A 20047-nucleotide genomic window follows, 5' to 3' on the forward strand; every position below is an offset into this window, starting at 1 on the left:
AAAAACAGGCTTTTTCAGACACCCATCCTCACCCTTTCACAAAGAGGTACAGACGGCCACCTCTTAGCCAGATTAGTGTGCTAAGTTGCTTCAGTTGTGTCTGACTCTTTGCAACCCTGTGGACTGTGGGCCACCGGCCTCCTCTGTCGGGGGGCTTCTCCAGGCAAGAATACCGGAGTGGGTTGCCATGGCCTCCTCTAGGGGATCTTCCCGACCCAGCGATCAAATTCACGTCTCTTATGTCTCCTGAATTGGCAGGGGGGTTCTTTACCACTAGTGCCACCTGGGAAGCCCAATTAGCCAGATTAGGCTCATATGTAATTGGTTAGGCTGGCAGAGAAATTTAAAAAAAAAATTTGGCCACAGGACTTCACTGGTGTTCCAGTGGCGAAGACTCCGCTCTCCCAATGCAGGGGGCCGGGGTTCGACCCCAGCTCGGGGAAGTAGATCCTACATGTGACAACTAAGGCCTGCTGCAACCAAATTAAGAAAAAAAATCAAAGGAAAATTTTGGCCATGAATGCCATAGTTGCCATCACTCCTGATCCCACGGTCCGCACCATTCACTGCACAGACCTGGGTATTGCTCAGTGACTGCCCAGGGCTCTCAGGGAATGACCGCTGACCCCCAACCCCAAGCTTTGACCTCTCCTGCCAGTTTGACCGAAGTGCATACAAATCTCTTTTTCTCATGTGCTCTGCCATATGAAGTTGGCATGTTTTCAAAAGGGGTTTGACCAGGAAACTAAAACAAAATCCTAAAAAGGAAAAGCAGACAGTGGAACGGATGTGTATCCGGCGGGGCACTGAGTCCTCATCCTGAGATCACGACCCTGGTCGTGCTGAATAGCATGCTCCCAGCATGTGGATTCTGCCCCTGACCTTTCCCTCCAAGAGAGGAGGATAAAGCCCTGCCTGCCCTCCAATGGTTTTCTGTGGCTCAGGCTCTGCAGGTACTGCTCCTCCTCCATTTCTCTGTCCTGTTCTTTGAAGGGTGTCCACCAGCCAACCATTACAGGTGGTTCCTACCTTTCGTGAAATGGAGCTACTTCGTACATTTTAAGAAACTATCTGGGACTGGTCTTGGGGGCTGGGATTGCTGAAAGCAGGAGTCATCTTCACGGGATGAGTTGCTAAGACCCGCAGAACCTGGAAACACCCTCATCCCTGCCTTTTCTGGATTCTGCTTAAAATCTGAAAGATGCAGGTAATTCTCCCCTGGATAACAGAACAGAAGGAGCGACACCGGAGGATCAGTGAATGCCTGGTGCTGTTCTAACCCAGGCGCCCTCTGCAGGATATGGTGCTCCACGGAGCGATCTCACAGAACTCAAGTCATGGCAGCTTTATGGTATCAAATTCCTCAGTGACAACTCATAGTGACAACAGTGTCAGGAGGGTGCATTTGTCCCACACTTGTCCCACTTCAGCTTCCTCCCTCGATTCATCTTGAACCCTTTGCCTTGGTGCCGAGGCCGGGCCTCACTGCCTCAGTGGAGCCCCTCTTTATGTCCCTTCACAGTGTGGTTGGGGCGAGACCAGGAATGGACCGGAAAAGGCTGAGAGGAGGCTCTGAGACGCTCCCTGCTCCACAGTCCTTTCCCGTGAGCCAGTGTTGTCCTCCAGGAAGACGTCTGGCTCCCCCACTTCCTGTGACCCAGGCAGGGGTGGAGCGGGGAACACACAGGATTTAGGGCTGCCTCTCAGGCCAAAATGACCTGACTGTGGGCATGGATGGAGCAGAGGGAAAGGCAAGGGCTGCAAGCCAGGTAGAGATGACATTTTGCTCCTGGAGGCTGCAGGTCCGCTTTGTTCTTGTTTTGTTTTGCTTTCATTTGTTCCCACAATCCGGAAGGGAGAATGCCAGAAGCCAGGCAAGGTGGACCCCCCAACTGCAGCGAAGCACAGGCCAAGAGCTGCAGTCCACAGCCCCGGCCAGTGGCTGATGGGAGAGGAAGGTCTCGTTCTCATCTTGGCAGTCGGGCGGTCAGCTCAGGAGGAGTCTAGGAGAAGTTGAAGGAGGGTGGAGTTATCCCCCCCTGCTCCTTATCGCTCCTTCCAGACCCCTCTTGACTCCCCCGAACCACAATAAAACCCCTCAGTCAAGATGGATCGCTGCATCAGCCAACCAGACACTTACCGCCAGCTTTGGGCACAGGAGAGCTGAGCTGACTTTTCTGGGAAGAGATCCGAGTTTCAGGCAGCCAGGGAGGCAGCCCCCTTCCCAGCCACTGGGTAGGATTTTTCTCAATGTCCTCCAACCAGTCTGACCTCCACTCCCACGGGGTCAGGGAAAGGGTGGAAGTCAGAGAGAGGTCGTCCCGGGGGGAGGGAGGTGACGAAGCATCTGTTAGGGAGGGTAGAGATTTCTGTGGAGGGTTGGCCTTCAGTCTTGGGGACTAGTTTAGGGCAGAAGATGTGGGGCTGCTTAAGGCATACACTCGACCCTAGACATAACCCAGTCCCACTCGGTCCATCACCCCAGTGGACACATCCCCAGGGTATTCCGCCCCAGGGAAAGGAAAACGTTCATTGATTTCTTCGAGAGAACAGCTTGATCTCTCTCCTCCCAGCTTGGCCCTGGCTTTCTGTCCTAGGTAATTCCTGCTCTCCTGTTCGCCACAATCCTGACTGCTTTTTTAGGGGGAAGAATGTAGAGTTAGGGTTTGAAAGCTAGGTCTAGGGGATATATGTCTGAGGAAGGGAACACCGAAGGGGCCTCAGAAGCCCTCACTACCTGCCGTTGACTAGGGAACGATGGTCCCAACCTGCTAGACACACGAAACAGGGAGCCCAGCATCACCTCACCCAGCCATAGATGGGAGAGGAGGAAGGCTTTGACAGCTCAGCGGGATGTAAGAGACAGAACAGAACTTCCCACAGTGGACAAATCTGTCACTGGGCTGGGGAGGGCAACCTTTCCTGCACCCCACATTTGGTAAGAGGAAGGTCCTAGAGGTAGCTGTATGGACCATGTAATTGGCTGCCTCTGGGCCTTTTTTAAAAAGAAATATTTATTTATTTGGTTGTGTCAGGATGTGGGATCTAGTTCCCTGACCAGGTTTTGAACCTGGAACCCCTGCACACGGATCATGGAGTCTTAGCCACTGGACCACCAAGGGAAGTCCCTGCCTCTGGGCTTTTAACTTGCACAGTTTATCCTTGTTCTGGGTGATCTTGGGCAAATTAATAAACCTATAGGACTTATAGTTCCCTCATTTGGAAAAGAATGATAAAGAATATTCCTCAGAGAGCCGCTGCTAATGCTGAATGTATGTAGTAAGGCACTTGGCCTGGGGGCTGGGACATAGTGACGATGGTGAGGATACTTCGACTCTTTGTTGGGGACAGTGATCTCACGTACCTGTGAAGACGCAGTCTGCCTCCCTCGGCTCCAGACCAAAGCCAAAGCTGTCCGCAGCCACGGCCAGGGCCCGGGCAAAGTGGGCATCAGCGAGGAAGGAGCCATCTGAGGAGCTGACCAGGCTGGCTCTGGCGCTGGGGCCGTTGTCCTCTGAGGCTGAGCCCCAGCCATTGGCCAAGGAGCCCTCACTGGGGGTGGGCGTGAGGCAGGGCCGAGGTGGGCACAGCAAGCCCCTCACCTCGGACCCCACACCTCCTCCAGGCCTGCCCATATCCGCTAGGTCTGAGGCCGTGGGGACGCTGATGTAGCCATAGGTGATGGGAGGGGAAGGCGCCCTTGGCATCGGAGAGACACTGTTCCTAGGGAGAGGTCAAAGGGGAGATGGCATGCTGTTGGGCAGGGGCAGAAACAGTCCAGTGAGGAAAGTGGAAGGCACACTCCTGTCTCCAGCTTATCTGTATCCTCTGGCTCCCCTCCGGCCACTCACCTGGGGGTCTCCTCACCCTCACTGAGCTCCAGGCACAGGGCCACCTCCTCAGGGGTCAGCACGCTGTCCTGATCCTCCCCCAGGGATGACAGCGACGAGCTAGACAGGCGGCTGGATGCTGGGCTGGGACCAGAGAGGGAAGAGGCCTGGGGGCTGGAGACGTGGAGGGTACCAGAGGGAATGAGGGCGGGGACGGGGGCTGCTGGCGGTGGAGGGGAGGCGGGGGCTGGGGGCTCCCCCGAGTGCCTGTTTGGGGTAAGACAGCAGGATGGTTAGTGCAGTTCTTCCGGTCCCTGCCACCCCTCCCCCAGCCCCCTCAGCAAACACCTCCCACATCCCCAGTGCCCCGCCCTGCTTCCTGACCCCAGGTCCTCTTACTGGGTCTGTTGACTCTGAGTGGGGGGTCCACGGGGAGCGAGGGGTACTGGGGGCAAAGGGCGAGTCATCAGCTCACTGGAGGAGCTGAGGAGCTGTGGTCCCAGCGCCCGCCAGGCCACTAGAGCACGGGCACAGCTCCTGGGGAACAAGAGCCTGGGCGTGAGATTGCAGAACCCTCACTGCCCCCAGGCCGCAGCTTGTCTGTCCCCACCCCGCACCGAGCCAGCCTCCTCAGGGACAGGAGAAGCCAGATGGAGGGGCTGGTGGGCCCCACACCACGCCTCACTCCCTCATTCGCCTCCCAGGGCCCTCCACTCACCTGGGCTTTGGGAAAAGTTCTTGGAGCCTCTGTTGCCCAACTCGCAGGCCCAGAGCTCCGCAGGGTGGCTGGCCCGGAGCAGTGGGGAGCTGTTGGCCTGGTGCAACTCTGCAAAACAAAGAGTTGGGGGGCTGGTGGCCAATCCAGGTGGGCCTTTCAGATCCCAGCCATAGGCTCTGTCTTCAGCCTGATCATCCACTTAAGCTTTTCTCTGAATCTAGAAACAAGAGAGAATAATCTCCCTCCATCCAGGCAGCTGTGATATAATAATGGAAGGAGCACAAGGCTTGGAGTTAAATCACCTGACTCATAGCCTGGCTCAGCCGAGTATTAGCTGTGTGACCTCAGATAAATGCATCAACCTTCCTGAGCCTGTTTTGTTTGTAAGCAGCCACTCCAAAGGATGGTTTTACCAAGCAGTTGAAAAGAGATTGGAAAGTTGCTGGCATCTGATGGTTTTAAAAACAATGTCTGGGGATTTCCCTGGTGGTCCAGTGGCTAAGACTCTGCACTCCCTATGCAGGGGGCCCGTGTTTGATCCCTGGTCAGGGAACTAGATCTCACATGCTGCAACTAAGAGCTGGCTGCAACTATAATAAAAGATCCCACGTGTTGCAGCTAGGACCTGGTGCCAAATAAATAATTTTTTAAATTTTTAAAAATTAAAAAAAAAAACCTCTCTACTGTGTACATGACAATTTCCTGATCTCTGTACCCTCTCATCACTACCTCCTACTTTCATGAATTTTGACTCTGTAAAGGCAAATCCTCTTTCTTTCCTTGAAGAGAATCTGTTCATTTCCACTTCTCACATGGTATATATTTCACTTGGCTCTGGATAGTCTTGTCCTGATAAACCTGGTGTCTCTCACTTGGAGAGATGAGTTGAGCTCTCAAGTTGAGTTGAATGAGGAAGACAAAAGATGGGAGCCCCAGACCAGCCAGGTGTGATGGGAGAGAGTCAGCTGGTGGGAAGAGGAACTTTAGAGTAGGACAGTGTGTTATTCTCACCCAGATGGGCAATGCCTTGCCTGTGGACGTTCAATACGTGTTGAGTGAATGGGTGAATGGACGGATGATATTAGAGGTGCAGGTGTAAACACAAGGTGAGAAGAATCACGTATGAGATGGCAGCTACCATCAGGCCCACATGGCCACTTAGGAGACCGGGCTCTGAGTAAATCGTGGCAGTACAATAGCCCCGACTGTGTGCAATGACTTCGTTGGGCCAAAATCAAAATGATCTAAGTTTAAGCCAGAAGAGAAAGAGTGATAAAAGGAAGGGATTTCCCCAAGACCTGGACTAGAACATCAGTCAAAGAAGAAAAGAAATAGCCTTCAGGTTAATGCCACATGATCAAAAGCCCAGTTAGGAAAGGGGAGCAGAGACCAGCAGGACTCTCGACACAGAGCTGTCTCGTCAATCTAATATAAAAGATGTGGGGGCCACGATGGGCAGGTTCAGAGTGGGACAAGGCATTCATCAGGGATCCACCTGGGCCCTAGAAACCCATGTACAGTGGCCGAAAACTCACACAATGGCTAGACTTCCTCCACCAGAGTTTCCTCTTGTACTTTGGCTGGTTTAGCTTTTACTCATTTCCTTTAATTGTTGTATGACCCAGGGAGTCCTGGAGGCCAGCTTTGAGTGCTCCAACCCCCACTCTCACCAGCTTTGTCTTGTCTTGGGCCTGGCTTCTTGCCTAAGCTCACAAGTGGTGGCACATGCTGTTGGTGTTGATTTGTGTGGAAGGTGAAGGAAAAGGCTGTATTTATCCCAGCTCATTTTATTTCTTCTAAAGGATTTTTGGTAACCACCCCCCTCCCCCCAAAAAAAACCTGCTTTCCACCTTGCTTGGAAGTACTTGAATTTAGTGTCAATATTGGAGAAGGCAATGGCACCCCACTCCAGTACTCTTGCCTGGAAAATCCCATGGATGGAGGAGCCTGGTGGGCTACAGTCCATGGGGTCGCTAAGAGTCGGACACGACTGAGTGACTTCCCTTTCACTTTTCACTTTCATGCATTGGAGAAGGAAATGGCAACCCACTCCAGTGTTCTTGCCTGGAGAATCCCAGGGACGGGGGAGCCTGGTGGGCTGCCGTCTATGGGGTTGCACAGAGTCGGACATGACTGAAGCGACTTAGCAGCAGCAGCAGTGTCAATATTATTTGAATTAAACTATACACTAATGTTATCAAACTGAGGTGGAATCTTGTTGGGTATACCTGAATTGCGATAGATATTTGAGTGAATTATTTAACGAGGATATTCAAATATGTATTGGCAAAGTGAAGTAAGAATCTGACCTAATGGATGAGACAGCTGTTTTCAGACTATTAGTACAGAGGCAAAAAAACCCAACTAAGGTCAGATAATAAGAAAAAGGAATAAGCAGCTCAAGGAGGGGCACTGAGAGAGACTGCCAGCGTTCGAAGACAAAGAATCAGCAGACTTTTGGACTAGATGACAGCAGTAGAGGAGCTCCATGCCTCTGGATGAGATTTTTTTTTCCCCCACCATCAGGCTGTACCGCGTGGCCTGTGAGGTCTTAGCTTTCTAACCAGGGATTGAACCTGTGACCCCTGCAATGGAAGTGCAGAGTCTTAACTGCTGGACCACAAAGGAAGTCCCTCTGGATGAGACCTTGTGGCTGTTGCTGTTGCCCACCAGCGCAAGGGAGTTACTATGCTGACCCCATCCTGGAGCAGTGATGGCGTGGAGCCGGAAGACGGAGAAAAGGGGTGTGATGAGGACCTAAATCTCTAAGTGCGATTAGGAAACTTCGTCTCAGAATGGGAACCTTTCTTAACAACTGACCATAGGAAATTGCTCCTCTTTTGGGGCTAGCATTAATGTTTTCAAGTAGGACATACATTATATTCAAATCAGTGTGGTTATCCATGAAAAAGCTACTTTAAAAATGAGATTTATGCAACCTCTTTTTAGCTGGTATTTCATGATCACAGAGAATTTCTAATGCAATAGCTCTGAGGCAAAGCTGGAAAGGATGCCAGCTTTGCTAATATTTAGAGTCATAAAATTCTGGATATTGGCCAAGCCCTTAATTACTCTAAATCTATCTTTATCTTGATAAAAGTTGGATTATATCCTCTTAACAAAACTGGCTGCTGAATGTTTATAAATCTTACTAATCAGTACAGGAGGCTCATGGAGATGGCGGAGAGTGAAGTCAGGGTTCAGAAATGGAGAAACAGAGTCAGTGAGAGGACAGTTTCCCCAGGGGTGCTCCCAGAGAGATTCAAAGTAACTTTTGGAAGCAGATTATTCTGGTTTCAAATTTGAGATCTGCAGCTTATCGACGTAGGGTTTAAAACAAGCTACCCCATTCTGATCCTCTTATCTGTAAAATTAGAGAAATAACACCTTGCCAATATATTGTGAGGATTCAATGAGATAACAAATATGAGTAACGCACCTAACATAGAGTAGTTGCTGAAGAAATAGAGACTGTACTTATTTCTCTCTGGAAAGTCAAAGCAGATAGCTAGAAGTCAGGAGAAAGTTGGACAGAAAGGAAATGCTCATTCTCTGGGAAGCAAGCTGGGAGTCAGTACCTGGGCAGGACCCATACATGGTGCATAGCACATATGTACACATTACGTAGTACAGAGGTCATGCAAGCCTGAGGTTTCGTGCTAGCACTGGTCACACTGCTCCAGGTTCTAGAATTACCCGTGTGCTGGTCAGGCACTTTCATTAGACTTGGAGCTGGTAGAGAGCAAGGATTCTGTTTAGTATCACTGTGTTCCCCTAAGCCCTATCCCACCCCTAGTGATGCTTATTCAGTATTCGCTGAATTGAGCTGACTGCAGAAACAGGACTCACTGCTGGTGTGCAAAACCCAAGCAAGAGCCCCGTGTAAAGAAAATCTGAGGCCTAGGGCTTCCCTGGTGGTCAGGTGGTTAAGAATCTGTTGGCAATGCAGGGGCCATGGGTTTGATCCCTGGTCGGGGAGGTAGGATCCCACATGCCTCGTAGCAACCAAGCCTACTGGCCACAATTACTGAAGCTCCCACTCCACAGCTAGAGAGAGAGAGTCCGTGCACAGCAACAAAGATGACGCATGAATGAAAGAAGATCCTGCGTGGCTCAACAAAGACCCAAAGAAAGAAAGAAAGGAAAACTGAGGCCAGCATACTCCTGTCTGGGTGCGTGGTAATAGGTGGCCATTAGGACAGACTGCAGGTGGAGGGCAGCCCACGACTAGCACCGAGGCTCCCGTGCCCCGTAAACCCTGATTCAGGCTGCGTGCATCCCCCCATCCTTACCCTGCTTCTTTCTGGCCTTCCAGGCCTCTGCAGGGGCCAGAGACAAGCGCGGGGAAGAGAGGCCCCGGCGGCCACAGAGGCTGTCTGAACTGGGCCAGGGGCTGGAGAGCTGGGCCAGCTGGGGTGTGAGCCGCCTGGCAGCTGGGGCCTGGGGGCTTGGCCGGGCTGGGGGGCTGGAAGGCCCCTCGGCGATGAGGGAGCCATAGAAAGTGCTGGTGTCAGGAAGCAGGGGCACCCCAGGGCTTCGGGGATCCCAGGAGATCACTGCGGTAAAAAATGACAGGAGGGATTATGGTGAATGCAGCCCACCCATGGCCCCCTTTCTCCAGCACCCCCGCTCAGCTGCTAGGCCCCCTACCCCCACCCCTGGGGGAGGGCATGCTCACAAGAGCGGCGACCGTCTAGCGGGTCCCGGGGGTCCACTCCCAGCCGACTGCTGAGGCTGCTGCTGCTGCTGAGGTCTCGAGAGCCGGAGGTGGAGCGCCATGTGTCCGCCAGCCAGGGGGAGTCGCTGTGATCCATCCTGGACAATGGGGGTGGGGCAGAGAAGCAGGTGGAGGGAAAACGTGATTGGTCAAGACCTGAGCTCAGCAGATAGCAGAAACGGTAGAGTAGATGGTGGTACCAGCTTTATTCTCACTGCTTTTCAGGCCCCCACAGACTCCGTAAGATCTCTGATCTGCTGTCCCAAACGCAGCGCCCCTTTCTTATCCTGAGATCAGAGGACGTCCAAGTTGCCCCAGAGCTGGGAGGTATCACAGACAGATGGCTGTGTGCTGAGATGGAAAGAATACACATCGGGAGCCAGATCTGGTGCCACCTAGCTGTGCAACCCTGGGCCAGCTCAGTCTATTAGCCTCTCTAAGCTCTGGTTCCTCCAACAGTAAGACCTTCCTTACAAGGCTGATGCTGTAAGCTGAGATGAAGAAGTGAGAGATCACTCAGCCAGCAGTGCAGGAGTTTGCTACCTGAATATTGGCTTCTCTGTCTCTAGCCTGGTTCCCTTTGGATGGGGCGCCATGCCGGCGGGGATCAGACCAAAGCACTTCTCTGCCTAAAACCCTCAGTGGCTCCCCATGTACAAAGATGGAGCACAGCTGCCTAGTGTGGCTAACAGGGCCCTTGTTGGCCTAGCTTCCAGCTCCTCAGCTTTATCTTTTGCTTTGACCCATCCTATACCAGAGGCCCTAGCCCAACCAAAAGGCTTGTCTTTCCCTATAAATAGCAGGCTATTTCTTGCTATTCCCTTTGCCTTCCCTCTTTATTTCAGCTTTAACTTTTTTGTGTGTTTTTAAAAATATATAATTGCTTTACAATGTTGTCTTAGTTACTGCTGTACAATGAAGTGAATCAGCCATATACTTACATATATCCTCTCCCTCTTGGACCTCCCTCCCCCGCACCCCCCTCCCACTCCTCTAGATCACCACAGAGCCCTGAATTGAGCTCCCTGTGCTTTATAGTAGCTTCCCACCAGCTCGCTATTTTACATCTGCAGTCAGGGGAAATGTGAAATCTTCCTCCCGTGGTTCCCCACCCAGCCCCCTCCTTGTACTCCTTGTACTTGTACTCCTTGTACATGTTTCTGTTTCTGCACTCCCAGCTCGGGATTGCATTTACGCGTGTGCCTGTCTCGGCTAGACTGAGTGTTCTCCTGGCAGACAGTGACTCCTCTAAAGAAATGAATGAACAAGGTGATCAGAATGGAATCTCCTTGAGGAAAAGGATGATGTTCCAGGGGAGACAGGGAAAGTTCAAGAAGGCACAGACTAAGCCCAGGAAGTAGCTGGAAGAGAAAGACCAGGGAGCACAGAGCAACACAGGAACACAGTTATCAGCCAGTATGGAACCTTGCTCTGGGCTGAGAAACTGACAGCAAAATGGGAGCCTGAGAGCTGGCCCATAATAGGTGTTTGATACACTCCTGTGGAAAGACGCAGATCTGGAATGTGAAATCTCTCAGATGAACTCTAATGAGGTAAGGAGCAGGAGAAGGTGGGCAGAGGTGAAATGGTTTAGTGCAAAACTCAACCAATAGGAGAAAAAAAAGGATGTTTTGTTTCTTAGCGTCTTGTCTCATAACTGGAGACTTGCTCTGGCAGCCAAACGCACTCAGAGCAGATGGATGGATACCTGCAGGCGGGCAGGGTTATTGAGAACAAGGAGTAAGAAGCATCACATAGGGACAGAGTGCCCTCTGCTGGAACTGTGGGTGGATTAGTGTGAGAGAAAGATGCCTCAATGGTGGTAGGTGATTGCTGAACTCAAAGGTACTGCTAGGTAGATGCTGGATGTACAGAGAGAATTAGAAATCAGACTGGTCCTCCCGTGCTAGTTATTCTCCATCCAGCAGGAGAGTGCAGTAAGTATTAATGAGATCTCAGTAACAAGAGCACCAGATTAGGGCTTTGGAAGGCAGGTACTGGCCATGTAACCTTGTCTGGGTGGGGCCAGTTACTTACCTGTCAGATGGTGTGATAGTGACATTAATGAAAGAGAAATTAATTCTCACTTGAAGTTCAGGGGAGATTCAGGTGTTAGGATGACAAATTGCCTGGCAGTAGGGGAGACGGGGCTTCCCAGTTTGCGCTAATGGTAGAGAACCCGCCTGCCAATGCAGGAGATGTAAGAATCGTGGGTTCAATCCCTGGTTTGGGAAAGTCCCCTGGAGGAGGGCTGGGCAACCCACTGCAGTATTCTTGCCTGGAGAATCCCACGGACAGAGGTGCCTGGTGGGCTACAGTCTGTGGAGTCGCAAGGAGTCAGACACAGCATGCAGGGGAGACGAATGCTTCAGCCAGTTCTCTGTCCCAGCTCCACTGTCCCTCGGCCCCTCCCTCACCTCTGCCCCTTTCCTGTCTCACCTGTGTTTTAAGATGGCATCCTCACTGGTGTACCTGTACAGACCTGGGAGAGGGCAGGAGGAAGGGTCAGCCCAGAGTCTCCAGCACCTGGCCCAAAGCTCTGTTGCATTCTGGCGGGACCCAGGAAAGGCCAGCCAGTCCACCTGCGAGTGCTCGTCACCTGCTCACCTGGGCCCAGGCGCACCCCAGCTCGACGCCGGCGGTGGATGCACACGGCAATGCCCAGCAGCAGCAGCCACAGCACGACACCCCCGCTGGCAATGACCTCTGGCCGCTTCAAGGCTGCCCACAGCTGCTCCAGGGTCCATGGGCTGTGCGCACTGGGTTGCTGGGCAGCTCGCTCCATGGCCTGCTCTGTAGGGGAATTTGAGCTCAGGACAAGGCAATGAAGGTGGGCAGACAAGGGGGAAGGAGCTGGAAGCATGAGTGGGGAGAGAGAATGGTGGAAAGGGGGCCTGGATGGGTCTGGGTGGGGCCCGAGGGCACTGTCCTCACCTAATAGGAGGCAGACAGGGCTGCTGGGCTGCCCAGCGCCTGCGCCAGTGACTGCAGCCACTTGTACACAGTAGGAACCTGACATGCGCGTGGCAATCTCCAGCTGGGTCTGCTCACCCACCACAGTCCAGTTGGCTGGGGGCAATGAGGTGTTGCCCAGGCTCCAGACCTGAGACACAAACAGAGGTGAGCTTGCCCCCCTCCAAAACCATCACAGCAGTTAAGCCCTTTCACCTGCAGATCAGATTCTGGGTATGTGGCCACCCTGTCCTAGCATTCACCTGGAGACACCCCCACATGCACCCACCCTTCCTATTTCCTTCTCCCCTACAAAGCGGGTGAAACTTCTCTCTAGACTGACAGAGGAGGGACAAAAGCAATCTTCCGAAGTAGGTGTTAGACCAGTGGTTCACACAGATCAGTATGATTTGGGATCGCTTGGAGGGTTTGCTAAAATCCAGATTGCCAGACCCATCTCTGACATTCTGACCCACAAAGCCTGTCAACGGACCAAAGGATCTGCGTTCTAACAAGTTCTCAGACAATGCTGATGTTGCCGGTCCAGGAATCACACGCTGGCACCACTGCCTTAGAAACAGAGAGTCAGTCACAGCCTGGTTTCGTCCTGTTCTGTTTTCCCGCACTTGTGACCCTGGTCTCACTTTCCACGTCTGTAGACTGGGGATAACAACCCAGGAGAGACTGTGAGATGAGATGAGGTCATGTGGGTAAGCGCTTGGCAGTGTCTGGCAAACAGGAGAGTCCCTGCTCTGCAGGTGCCATTTCTTAGTGCCCAGAGCCAGGGAAGAGGGAAGTCTTGGCAACACCATGGAGGGGTGCGTCAGCTTGTGGGGGGTACCTGGTAGCCACGGATGATGCCATTGTGGTTTTCAGCAGGTGGTGGGATCCAGCTCACAAGGATAGTGCCGTTGCCAGGTTTTAGGGTCACCTCCTGGGGAGGAGCACTGGGCACTGGAGGGCAGGGAGACAAACTGTCAGGAATGCTGAAGGAATCCTCGGGAATCTCTTTCTAGGGAAAAGAGCAGGACTGGGGACATAAGGTCCCAGCCATACTGACAAGAACAAGAGCTTCTCTCAGCTCTGCTTTCAGAGCCAGGACAAGAGGGGGCCCAGGAATGGAAGCCACTATTCCTCTTCCTCCTGACTACAGAGGGATAGAAAGGGGCTGGGGGTATACCACTGGGTTCTGGAAGCATCCGTTCCTGACCTTGTTCAGGCAGCCTCAGGAGCAGCACGTTGCTGTCGGGGCCCTGAGCGCGGCCGGAGGACGGTCTCACTTTGAACTCGTAGTCCTGGCCCCAGTGGAGGCCCCCAAGCTCTGCGCTCTGCCAGCCAGCCAGCAGGGCCTCTGCCCACGGGGCTCCCTGGCCCCCAGGGGCGGCCTGGGTCCTGAACAGGGCCGTGTAGGACTGAGCAGGTGCAGCGGGGCCACTCACCTGGAAGACGGAGGGCGGGGAGGACTCAGGGCTCTTGTGAGCAGCCCTTTCTGGAGCTGTGACTGTTTCACCCCTAGGTCCCGGGCCTCACCTTCCAGCTGAGCCATACAGCTGGCCCAGGCTTGGTGCCCTTCTTGGGGTCTGGGTTCAACAGGGTCACGTTTTCCAGCTGAATGTGCACAGCCAGAAGCTCCAGGGGCTCCTTGTAGTCCCGGGGCTCTGGGAGCACACAGGGTGGGGATGGGCTCAAAGGTCAGAGGGAAGAAATTGAAGAGTGGAGCATCCCTCAGCCACAGAGGAGCCAGAACTCCCAGACTGCCCCCGTCGTGAGCTCTCCAATGTCTATCCTCAGATGGGGGATGATGATGATTTAGCAGCTCAGTCGTGTCTGACTCTTGCGACTCCATGGACTGTAGCCCACCGGGCTCCTCTGTCCATGGGTTTCTCCAGGCAAGAACACTGGAGTGGGTTGCCATTCCCTTCTCCAGGAGATCTTCCCGACCCAGGGATCAAACCTGGGTCTCCTGCACTGCAGGGAGATTCTTTACCAACTGAGCTATGAGGGAAGCCCTCGGATGGAGGAACTGCCTCTAGATGAGGTCCCCACCACTCTGACCCTGATCCTGGGTCGAATCCCCACATCGCCTAACCCCAGCCCAAACCAGAGGGCACCATGCTGACTGGTGCCCCCCACCTTGGCCCTGGCATCAGCTGACCGCCTTCCCCTTACCCTGGATGGACACCCTAGCCCCCCGGCTCTTCCGTTGTCCTGCGCTGTTGGTGGCCATACACACGTAGGTCCCCGCGTCACTCTTCTCTGCTCTTGCCATCAGCAGGGAGCCCTGGGACACCTGTCAGGACCAGGTGTCTTGAGAAGTCTCCCACGTGCGGAGGAAGGCCTAAGGCCTCACGGCCGCCCCTTCCTCAAATACTGCAGGAGACATGGGGCTGGGGCAGGGGGAGTGGGTCAGGACCTCGGGTGTGCACAGCTGTGGCCCGGACAGGATGAGGTTTGGGAAGGGGCTACACTCACCGAGTGCCGCCCTGACTGCAGGGCCAGGGGTTTCTCATCCTTCCACCATGAGACAGTGGGCTCTGGGTGGCCCCAGGGCGGCTCACACTGCAGAAGCACCTGCTCGCCCACTGCAGCCACTGTGTCCCGAGGCTGGACCTGGAAATCCTCCTGGAGGACTGTGGGGAGGACAGAGCGTTGGCACGCAGCAGGCCCCAGCCCTTCCATCCGGGCCTCACCTTGGCACTTCTGACCTGCTTTATATCACCTACCTTTGGGCTCTGCCTTGTGCTGAACTCTTCAGAGCCCCACCTCCCAGGTCTCCCACCTAGGACCGCCCCGCACCCAGCCATCCCCTCCCAAGTCTCCCCACCCAGGCCTCACCAGCCATGGACAGCCGCGCGCCCCGGCTGACTGCCGTGCCCAGCCGGTTGCTGGCCTCACAGGTGTAGACTCCCAGGTCCGTGGATCGGGTGTGGTCGTCGTGGGCACGTCCTCGGGGAGGGGGCCGCAGCAGCAGGAGGGTTCCGTCAGGGAGGAGGTGGTGAACGTCTGGGGGCACCATGCTCAGGGGGTGCCCGTCCAGCAACCAGCGGATGGTGGGAGGTGGCTGACCTGAGGCCCGGCAGCTCATCTTGGCTGGGTCAGGGCCCTGGAACAGCTGATCCTCAGGATGGACTAGAATCTGGGGTGGGAAATCCTGGGCCATGCTTCCTAGGGACAGGAAAGGAGGTGGGGCCCAGTCCGACTACCAGTAGGGCCCCCAAACCCCTGCATGTCTCATCTGCCTCCTCGTGTCTGAAAATGAGTTCCCAAATAACATACAGGGGACGTGAGGGTGATCTGCTTATGACATCTGTCACCCCAGGGTTGATTCAGCTGATCTGGCTGGCTAGGCGGGTGTCCCCTTCTTCCCTCACCACTCTGTGTGTGTCCCTCCAGAAGCTATGCCATCAGTCAAAGAGGACGACCGTCCATGATAGAGAAGGACCGGTCTTCAGTCAAGAGTATAAGCTGTGCTGTCCTGCTGGCACCTCCAAATAAGCTCCTAGATAACATGCTGGGAGGGAGGCGAGAGGGCCAGTGTGCACGCGTGGCACGCAGTGAGGGTCCACGGAGCTCTCAGTCTGTTTGTCTCTCTGTCTCGCACTTAACAGCACCACCATCATCATCACCATTGTCTCTGCTACCCCCACTGCCCAAGGGAAACAGAAGCGTAAGGGCCTCCCCTGCCTCGGCCAGGCCTTGGATCAGGGGTGCGCGGGTTAGGAGCGGGGAGGCCTGGCGGTACTCACCCGTGAGGAGCAGGAGAGGCAGGGCCCAGTGGACCCCGAGGAGGCGCGCTCCTCCAGCGCCCATGGCTGCTCGCGGGGCTCTGACCTGGTCCGCAGCACTTGGCCCTACTGCTCTGAGCTCACAGCGGCGGGGGAAGGAGGGGCGGGGCGGGCTGGTGGTGGTTGTTTGTGACCGAGACTCTGCCCCAGGAGGGAAGCAGCTTTGAGGAAACCGATGCTTCCTGCCCGGCCTTCAGGGCCTTGGAGAACTGGGAGGAGACCAGAGGAGAGAGACTCTATGACCTTGACCCGTTAGTCATAACCTCTGACTCTAACCTCAAACCCTAGTCTGGGATTTCTTAGAGGTAATCCTAACTGTAACTCCAGGAGTTTTGTTCCTTTAACTCCAAGCCTCTAGTGAACCATTCAATCCCAATCCCAATTCCTTTGTTTCCAGATGACACCCCTCACCCCTACCCCACTGCTAGAGTGGATTAGAAATCCAGGGCTGAGATCTCAGGGCACAGGCATTCTGAGGCTAAAGGTAGAGAAAAGCGACAAGGAAGATAACTTCATGGGGGGCAGTGTCTCATGTCCATTTCCCAGGGAGAGGTGGGGTGGTAATCCAGAAGATAAGGAAGATAAGAGACTCTGGGACAGTCTGGGAGATGCCTATAGTTCACGTAGTCAGCCCAGAGACAGACATAAACTTCTGAGAGACCTGGAGCAAGTGACTTAACCCTTGAAAGTCAGTTTCCTTATTTGTAAAGAGGGAATAATAATAATAACAACAATAATAGTTCCTACCTTGAGAGATGGAGTAAGAGAAGAGATGAAGCATAAAATCAACCAGAACAGTGCCTGATGCTTCGTATTGACATTGACATTGACATTGACATTGAAGTCGCTCAGTCATGTCCAACTGTTTGCAATCCCATGGACTGTAGCCTACCAGGCTCCTCCATCCATGGAATTTTCCAGGCAAGAGTACTGGAGTGGGTTGCCATTTCCTTCTCCAGGAGCTCTTCCCGACCCAGGGATCAAACCCAGGTCTCCTGCATTATAGGCAGACACTTTACCGTCTGAACCACCAGGAAGTCCACTTGCTTCGTAAGTGATCAGTAAAGCTTAGCCAGTACTGTGATTTATTTATTTTTATGCACACCCCATCACTGAAACTATTTGAACATCCTTGGCTGGGATATTTTTCAGGCCCTGGAAAGATAGCTGGAGTAAATGACCTTTAAGATTTTTTTCCAGCCCTGGGACTTCCCAGGTGGTCCAGTGGTTAGGAATCCACCTTCCAATGCAGGGGGTGAGGGTTCAATCCCTGGTTAAGGAACTAAGGTCCCACATGAGTGTGGCAAAAAAATAAAATAAAAATAAATCGTTTTCCCAGTCCTGAAATATTGTGTTTAGAGCAGACAGACCTGTAGCTTCTGAGCCTGCAATGTCAGCGCACACCCCGCTTCTCCCCACCCCTCCCTAGAGATCCGCTGCTCTCCCCTTTCAGAGCCCAGCTCCTGTTTACAGGTCTCTTCCTTCCAAATCTGGAATCTCAGATATTTCCTGGAGCTGTTCCCGGAAGACCAAGGCCAGGCTCTGGGGGCTCAGCGGAAGAATGTCCAGCCTTTGTTCCCCATTGTTCCTGGCCAGCTCCTTTGTGGGGCCCCTAACCCAGCCGACTGCCTCCCTTCCTCCCCCGTCCCAGCCTGGCCTCCACGCCAGCCCCAGTCTCAGCCCCAGCCCCAGCCTTCATAGCCTGAAAGAGGAAGGCCTCCTTCACGCCTTCTTCTCCCCTCAAATGCAGAACAAGTCTGATTAAGACAATCAGGGCAAGAGAACACTGTGTTCTCTACAAACTGGGCATTTCCAAGGGGTAAAGAACAGACAGAGTGAAAGTAACAGAGGGTCAGAGCTGGAAGAACAGAAATTGGTGTCAGAAAATAGAGTTTGGTATTTCAGAAGTGGAGGAGCACAAGGGAACTGAGAATTCCACGGGGCGTGCAGGGTACATGCATGCAGGCAGGGCAGAGGAGAATTTACGGGGTCAAGGATCTGTGGGGCCAGCATGATGAAGGGGGTATTCGGATGGAGACTGGAGTCCGCCAAGGATGAGCAAGTATTAGGAAAATTAAACAGTTTTGTCTGGGCTTCAGAGACAAAGCAGAGCAGGCCTTTCACCTTGCCTCTAACCTGCCTGAACACTGCCCTGACTGTGAGTGCCCTAACTGCCCGATGCGAGGGCAAGACTTGTGGCACCATAGACAAGATAGGGGACAAATCTTGAAATTTTTGAGTCCTTGGAGTGGGGGTGGTCAACCAAGCCCCAGGCTTAACAACATTCCAAGTTTTACAAGACAAAACAAACAGCATTAACAAAAAGCCAGAGATGCAATTTGCTCAGATTGATGATGATATCTGTTTGCATCCTGGAATTATAAATGGGAACCCCAAAAAGCAATCTTTAAGTCTCACACACTGAGCAGATGAGCTGCCTGGGACCTTTTCCCAAGTGGGATTCCAGATGTGCCGTGACATGGGAATTCCCAGCACTATTTGAGTCTGGATGTTGGTCAAAACCCAATTTGGTGAAGTATCCTCTGCTGTTTCTATTTCACCTTTCTTTTAATGTTACTATACTGAAAGTAAGCTAGGTAATTCTCTAATAAATATTGGTATTGTTTATTTGTGTATAACAAGTGGTTTATTTTGTTACATAACCTTTGAACCTGAGACAAAAGTGAAAACTTCCGGCAAAACGACGAGGAAGGATGGATTTACTGCTGCTGCTGCTGCTGCTAAATCGATTCAGTCGTGTCTGACTCTGTGAGACCCCATAGACAGCAGTCCACCAGGCTCCATCGTCCCTGGGATTCTCCAGTCATGAACACTGGAGTGGGTTGCCATTTCCTTCTCCAGTGCATTAAAGTGAAAAGTGAAAGTGAAGTTGCTTAGTTGTGTCCGACTCTTAGCGACCCCCTGGACTGCAGCCCACCAGGCTCCTCCGTCCATGGGATTTTCCAGGCAAGAGTACTGGAGTGGGGTGCCATTGGAGATTTACTGCACATCCAGCCAATTTGGGATTTCCCAGGTGCAGAGCCCCCCAAGCCTGCCTGACTCCGTGACTGCCTGCCCTGCAGGAATGCTGCCGTTAACACTCCTCTCTGGTCTCTTTGGCTTATACATTGGACTTGGGGAGACTAACCAAGTTGTCTCCTAATGATTTAATGGCAGCTTGATTTGACTCAAATCTCTACACTCTAGAAAGACGGTGTGTTTCTCCTGGGGAAAAGGACAAGTCTCAAAGGAATTCAGATTCATGACTAGGTGGTCCTCAGGTGGGTAGGAATGGGCAGGTGACTCAGGGAGAAGTGCCTGGAGGCTCTGCAGCTGGGGGAGGACTCTCTGCCCCACAGTCACATGATCCCTCCCTAGAGATGCTGTCAACACAGCCTCTTTCCATTCCCAGACTCTGCAGACCCAAGTGCTAAGAACTGATGGGGATTGAAGGGTCCCTTCACTCTGAGCTGTTCCTTTGGGTATTAAGGCTTTCTCCTGTCTCAGTTCAAGCATCCAGGGCCCTCAGGGATCCGTGGAGTGAAGGCCAAGGGGACTTCCCAAAAGCAAGGCATGTCTGGATGGCTCTCAGAGGCCGTGATGCTCATTTCCAGCAACCTGCCCCCCACCCCCACGGCATCCTGATTGTCTCATTCCCACACACTAAGGAAGAGCTGACTGTGTGAGTCATGGGAATGACGTTGGTGGATGGGAGCTGCCTCCAGCTATTTCGAGGAGGCTCTGCTTTGGGACCCTGGTGATGTGCTGACCAGTGACCACTTTAAACAGTATCTTCCTTACCCCCTGGTCTTAGAGTTTTGTGTTTTTGTAACTCTTTGACTGCTTGTAAGAGGGAAGAAAGAGGAGAGAGATTGTAAGGTGCTCTTTATAAGCACCCTCCAGAGGACATTTCTTCCTACCTCTGGCTCCTGGCTTCTCTGGCTTCTTCTGTGTTTTCTGGAAATGAAGCCAGGGCTCCTGCTGACCAGGCTGGTGGGGTAAATGATACTAATTCAGGTGGGATTGGATGTTGCAGTCTTGGTTC

General features: G+C 53.2%; 1 protein-coding gene across 1 annotated transcript; it reads right to left on the bottom strand.

Annotated features, from left to right (window-relative positions):
• Positions 1 to 1330: 1330 nt before the first annotated feature.
• On the bottom strand, positions 1331 to 16125 carry ROBO4 (roundabout guidance receptor 4). The gene is made up of 18 exons (XM_070365011.1): positions 15964 to 16125; positions 15053 to 15382; positions 14690 to 14847; positions 14387 to 14507; positions 13748 to 13875; positions 13428 to 13656; positions 13059 to 13171; positions 12200 to 12368; positions 11873 to 12058; positions 11705 to 11747; positions 9227 to 9363; positions 8841 to 9104; positions 4545 to 4656; positions 4230 to 4364; positions 3852 to 4097; positions 3365 to 3723; positions 2141 to 2347; positions 1331 to 2003 (listed from the first exon to the last, which is right to left on the bottom strand). Exons 1-18 carry the CDS (start codon positions 16025 to 16027, stop codon positions 1993 to 1995), a joined length of 3012 nt encoding a protein of 1003 aa, XP_070221112.1. The 5' UTR covers positions 16028 to 16125; the 3' UTR covers positions 1331 to 1992.
• Positions 16126 to 20047: the final 3922 nt, after the last annotated feature.

The sequence above is a fragment of the Bos mutus genome, chromosome 29 (genome assembly GCF_027580195.1).
Source record: "Bos mutus isolate GX-2022 chromosome 29, NWIPB_WYAK_1.1, whole genome shotgun sequence".
Lineage (NCBI taxonomy): Eukaryota > Metazoa > Chordata > Mammalia > Artiodactyla > Bovidae > Bos > Bos mutus.

Bases quoted from the DNA above. Each gene is read 5' to 3' on its own strand.
- ROBO4 (XM_070365011.1), bottom strand. From the start codon at position 16,027: ATGGGCGCTGGAGGAGCGCGCCTCCTCGGGGTCCACTGGGCCCTGCCT. The intron at 14,848-15,052 runs GTGAGGCCTGGG...TCCTCCCCACAG, and splicing joins CGCGCGGCTGTCCATGGCTG to TCCTCCAGGAGGATTTCCAG. The intron at 12,369-13,058 runs GTACCCCCCACA...TTTGTGTCTCAG, and splicing joins GCATCATCCGTGGCTACCAG to GTCTGGAGCCTGGGCAACAC.